At 42.0% G+C, this 6,000-nt stretch overlaps 1 protein-coding gene across 1 annotated transcript in view; it reads right to left on the minus strand.

The window, feature by feature from the left end:
- Positions 1–4,372, minus strand: part of ANGPT1 (angiopoietin 1) — a 433,269-nt gene extending 428,897 nt beyond the window's left edge. The window contains exon 1 of the mRNA XM_077493172.1: positions 3,677–4,372. Coding sequence (XP_077349298.1) covers positions 3,677–3,973 — 297 coding nt within the window. The 5' untranslated portion in view covers positions 3,974–4,372. The remainder of the gene's footprint in view (positions 1–3,676) is intronic.
- Positions 4,373–6,000: the final 1,628 nt, after the last annotated feature.

A 6,000-nucleotide genomic window follows, 5' to 3' on the forward strand; every position in this document is an offset into this window, starting at 1 on the left:
AGGGTGATATTTGATGCTAATTTAACCTTTGATCCACGTTTGTCAGAACATCTTTTTTCCCCTTGAGAAACATCGCTCATCTGCGTCCTATGCGATCATACACTGTAGCTGCAAAGCTGATCCATACATTTGTGTTTCAAAGCCGCAGGTCGGTGCAACTTGAAAGATATCTGTGCGGCTTCATGCACCGATGTCTATGCAAGTTGCACCCAAAAATCACCAAAAGTAGTGCCGTAGCTACTTTTTCCAATCGGCAAAGTCAGTGTTGCACCGATTTGAACAGTGCGATTGTCAGGCAATAGGATGCGACTTTTCATGCGATTTAGTATCGATCTTCCCATCTCAAACTTTACTGGATAAGGCTTTAGGAGGGTGCTGTAGCAGCATCCAAATGGAACTGTAAATGTCACAGATCACATGTAGATATTTGCCAGCACATCATATAGCGCCTTTAGCCCTCGTTCACATTGGAGCGGCTTGTCATGCGCCAAACCGCATGACAAATATACATTTTCACCAGCACACCACGGATCGTCAATAACGTCCACATTTTTATTGAAGAATGATCATCGCCTGACCTGCGAGACTCCTAAACATTGCACTATCTGTTCTGTGATGGGATTGTTCTTCAATAAAAATGACGATGTAATTGGCGATCCGTGGTGTGCTGACGAATATGTATAGTTGTCATGCGATTTGGTCCATGACGAGTCGCTCCAATGCAGGATTGCCAAGCTCCCGCAGCATTTTTTACTGACAAAACATGGAAAATTTACTGACAGAGCACAAGTCTTAACTGAAAAATACTCCTAATAAAAACTAAGACAATAAGGCAATCAATATATGTAAACAGTATAAGCACAATATGGAAACACCGACAATACCCAATAGCAAGTAATGTGCCTGGTTTACACTTACAAAAGTCCACACAGCAAGACAAATTATCAGCCCCTGATATTTACAGACAGTTGTAAAAATCACAGATTTTTAAAGATTGACAGTAAATTTACTGACGGTTGGCAACCCTGCTCCAATGTGAATGAGGGCTAAAGGCGTTATATAGAATACAGTTTATTATTATTATTATTATTATTATTATTCTAAACTGCTGAGATTGTGATCAATTCTACAACCTATGTGATCAAGTAGCTTGGAGAAGTGGTACCCCAAGGGGCGTCTAATGGGTGCCTTCTATGGGTGGCAGAAGTTCTTCACTGCCGATTTACTATTTCAATTTCAGCAATTATAATGGGCAATATACAAGTTAATAAAAAAACACCTAATGAATACTTCATATCCTCATTGCAATGAAAAACAGTGATCGCAAGGCATTGGACCAAGAACCTAGCACCCAACCCCTCTGAAGTTCTAGATCTGGTGAATATTCAGTACTCATTTAGGCTCTGTTCACACATAGGCATTTTGGTTTCCAGCAGAATGTTGCGCGATTTTTGACGCAATTTTTCCCCCAATTTTCATGTGTTTTTGTCGTAATTTTGTACAGGTCAAAAAGTCACCTATGTAAAAGGCAGAAAACGCCTGTAATATGCCAAAAAAGAAGCTCCTGTGCTTTTTTGAGCTTCAGGCATTTTTCTTCAGATGACAAAAACGCTCAGATGTGAACAGGGGCCATTGAAATGAATGGGATTTGTCTGGTTGGGCATTTTTAGAGGCTTACAGCAGAAAAAAGCCCAAAAACGTTTAGATGTGAACAGAGCCTTAAGAAAAAGTCCTCGCATAAGAACGCTACACGGGACACATTTGATAAGCAATGGAAGTTCTGGGTAGAGAGCAAATTTCATCTTGATGTCTATATCGGAATTCGGTGATTTATTGGAGGTTATATACAAAAGGCAAATCCACTTTGCACTGGAAGTGCACTTGGAAGTGCAGTCACTCTGAATCTAAGGGCATCTGAAATGAGGGGAAGCTCTGCTGATTTTATCATCCAATCATGTGCAAGCTAAAATGCTGTTTTTTTATTTTCCTTGCATGTCCCCCTCGGATCTACAGCAACTTTACTTCCAAGTGCACTTTCAGTGCAGTTTCAAGTGCACTTTGCACTTGTAGTTTGCACTTGTAGTGCAAAGTGGATTTGCCTTTAGTAAATAATCCCCTGAGCATCTTTACTTCCAGTTGCACTTTCAGTGCAAAGTGGACTTTCCTTTAGTAAATAACCCCCATTGTTTTATGACGCACATAACCTTTGTTTATAGGTTCCTTTTTTTCTGTTGGAAACCTCATTTGTGATTCTTGAGACACTCAAGGATTATTTACTAAAGGTAAATCCACTTTACACTACAAGTGCAAACTACAAGTGCAAAGTGCACTTGAAATTGCACTGAAAGTACACTTGGAAGTGCAGTCGCTGTAGATCCGAGGGGGATATGCAAGGAAAATTAAAAACAGCATTTTAGCTTGCATATAATTGGATAATAAAATCAGCAGAGCTTTCCCTCATTTCAGATCTACCCCTTAGCCCTTGTACACACGGTCAGAGATTCCGTCGGAATGTGTCCGATCGGAGCGTTTTGTCGGATATTCCGACTGTGTGTGGTCTGCATCGGACTGTTTCCGTTGGAATATACGTCGGACCAAACTTTTCCAACTTGCCGGAAATATTTTCCGACAAAATGCTTCGATCGGACATACTCCGATCATGTGTAGAGAATTCCGATCGGACAAAGTGCCACGCATGCTCAGATCAAATTCCTACACCAAAGCTATTGGCTACTAGCGTGAACATAGTCCCGTCGTAATGAAATAACGTCATCACGTCAGATTTTTCGACAACTTTGTCTGACCGTGTGTATACAACAGTTTCGGACAAAATCCGTCGGACAAAATCCGACGGATTTGGTTGTCGGAATCTCCGACTGTGTGTACAAGGGCTTAGATTTACAACGACTGCACTTTCAGTGCAATTTCAAGTGTACTTTGCACTTGTAGTTTGCACTTGTAGTGCAAAGTCGATTTACCTTTCATAAATAACCCCCAATGAGGGTTATTTAGTACTTGGAAGTGAATGTGCACTTGGAAGTAAAGTCGCTGTAGATCTGAGGGGGACATGCAAGGAAGATAAAAAAAACAGCATTTTAGCTTGCACATGATTGGATAATAAAATCAGCAGAGCTTCCACTCGTTTCAGATCTACCCCTTAGATTTAGAGTGACTGCACTTCCAAGTGCACTTGCAGTGCAAAGTGGATTTGCCTTTCGTAAATAACCCCCAATGTCAATGTCTAGTATTATACTATTCTTACTTGTATTACCAAAATTTCATTAAAAATTATTGTTAAAAAAAAAAAAACCCTATAATAAAATGCTAGTAAAACATTTATACCCAGTTAGGAGGAACCGGTAATAAGTAAAGCTACATCAAGTAGTATCTGAAATCAGATGACCCTCTCCAGGGGTTCTCTATAAATCCCAACTTTTAGAAAGGTGTTGGGAATCCTAACTGCTGTTTTTTGATACACATAATGAACATGATACAATACTATATTTTTGTAACCTCCCTATACATATGTTTTATTGCCCTTACTACATAAGTAAGGGCAATAATATTTTCTATGCTGACTGCATTTTCCACCTTGTTTCTTTCAATAAAAGAAGATTGAATTAAAGAGGTTGACAATCCCTGGCTCGGAGAAGAGAAGGACGCCGATCACACTTACTTTCTGCAGCCACTGCGTGTAGTTTTCCATGACATGCTCCAGATGTTGAATTTTCTGGGAGGAAAAATCCTGATCCATTTGCGGAGCATCCCTCTGCAGCGCGTTGTTGTACTGCTGCTCCGTAGCCCCTTCACGACAATTGCCATCCAGTTCAGGCAGAATAAAAGTGTAAGTGCACTGGCCATGCTGGATCCGGTTATATCTTCTCCCTGAGCTGTCTGTGCCTTTCCTCTGCCCACTGCCCTCTATGCTCACCATCAGGGTTGCCCATAGGGCATACAACATCACCAATGCCATCTTGTCCTCAACTTGTTAAAAAAATAAAAAAAAAAGAAGTCTGCAGGTTTCCTTTCAAGGGCTTCCTAATTTCTCCCTGGGAAATTTGGGATACAAAGTTTTAGCACTGTAAAAAAAAAAAGAAAATAGAAAAAGAAAAAGGATTTGCTCCAGCTGCACTATTTTGGTGTCACCCCCAGTGATAACGTCTTTTCAGCTCCAATAGATATATTTAGAGCATTGGCAGCCAGCATCTATTGTCTCCACTCATTTGCAGTCCAAAGATTAGCCACTCGGCTGCACATGCAAAGCCTGGTCCCCTTAGCCTGTGCTGTGGCTGCAGCAGGACTGCTATTTGCACTCACAGCCTTGTGCGTTTTATTAAGGCTGCACATTCAAGCTGGAGAGAGAGAGAGAGAGAGAGAGAGGGAGAGAGAGAGAGGGAGAGAGTTGGCTTGACAGGAATGTTGTGTATGTATGAGTGCGCCCCTATGCAAAGCATGCTTGGTGGCTCAGTAGAGAAGGAGAGATCAGTTTACAAAGTGGCTGCATGCATGACCTCAATCAAGCTTATTCTACATAACAACTAACAGCTTGAGACAAGCTCGAGAAAAGGCAGTTTGTCCTTGTCAATGTATTAAAAGTTAAGAGCTCATTAAATGACTGTCATTCTACAAGTCGATTGCTGGCCAGATCCATGCAGGTGCCGGGATAGCTCGAAAAAGGGCAAAGAGAACATTGGAGGGTGACCTGCATAGCTCCCAACTGTCCCTGATTTCGAGGGACTGTCCCTGATTTCGAGGGACTGTCCCTGATTTCAAGGGACTGTCCCTGATTTGGGGCAATGTCCCTCATTCCTCCTCATTTGTCCCTCATGTTTGGTCTGATCTATATAGTTGTATATAAAATTCACTTTTTATCTTTCAAAAAGTGTTTCCCAGTGCTAAACCTTTCATCCAAATTCTAAATTGCTGCATTTGTAAATTTTAAAAGCCAATATAAAGGAATATTAGTGGTAGAAAAAAGCACTTGTGGATTTAATTAACCTTTTTTTTTTTGCTGGTTAATTCTCCTTTAAGGGGGTGTGGCAGGGGGCATGTCCTATGCCTACATAAATTTGCTAGTAGGTGTCCCTCATTCCCATCTAAAAATGTTGGGAGGTATGGACCTGTTCAACCCCAAAGGTAGCCATACACTGATAGACCTTTAAACAAACGTTCCTTCAATTATAAAAATAAAAAGAGAGGGGGGTGGGGGGAGTTCCACACTACGGGCAACTAATAAAAGTTGCTGCCTCCACTAGACATGTGCATGATGAAAAAATGTGTTTTGTTTAGATTTGTTAATCTAGTTTTCCTGGCAGGCTCCATGGCAGCATACATCTGGGTTGACCCCGCCTCCATAACTACCCAATAGGACCCCTCCCTATAAATTTCAGCTGTGAGCTCCTAACCATGTTCCTTTTTTGTCCTCCTCCATAGGACCATATTTTTTGGTTCTCCTACCTGAAGAGGATGTCCTACAATCATGATTGGCCAAGCGATATGGTGTCACGTCCCTCCGATAAGCCTTGACTGTTAACAGGGTATGGAGTGTATGGCAGAGTAAGAGCTGAAGAGCTGGAATCAGGTCTACTATTGAAAAGACAAGCACGCACAGGCCAGTTTGTCTAGCAATTCGCAGGTGGCCATTATCTGCTCTGAAAGCCCGGTGTGTGTATGCATGTCCTGGCTGAATCGATCGTAGGTGTTGGTAAATGATCGCCTTCATGGCAGCAGTGTTTGTGTTTGTAGTTTGTTTTGCCTTTCCTTTCATATTTTTGCCTAAGCAGCGGCTGGCTCCCTGTACTGCGCATGCGCGGTCCCAGAACAAAAGCAAGACCCGGTTCGCACATGCACGCGAGGATTGCGGGCCTCACACAGCTGTGACGTTACACGGCGCCAATTTTGAAAGCCTGGGAGGCCTGTAGATCTTGGGAATGACTTCCTTGAGCTCCTGCAGAGCCTACCCTAGGTAAATGCAATTTTCAGATGGGTCTGAATTTTGTC

The sequence above is a fragment of the Lithobates pipiens genome, unplaced genomic scaffold (assembly GCF_037356315.1).
Source record: "Lithobates pipiens isolate NorthernLeopardFrog02 unplaced genomic scaffold, aLitPip1_a1.2 Scaffold_19, whole genome shotgun sequence".
Classification (NCBI taxonomy): Eukaryota; Metazoa; Chordata; class Amphibia; order Anura; family Ranidae; genus Lithobates; species Lithobates pipiens.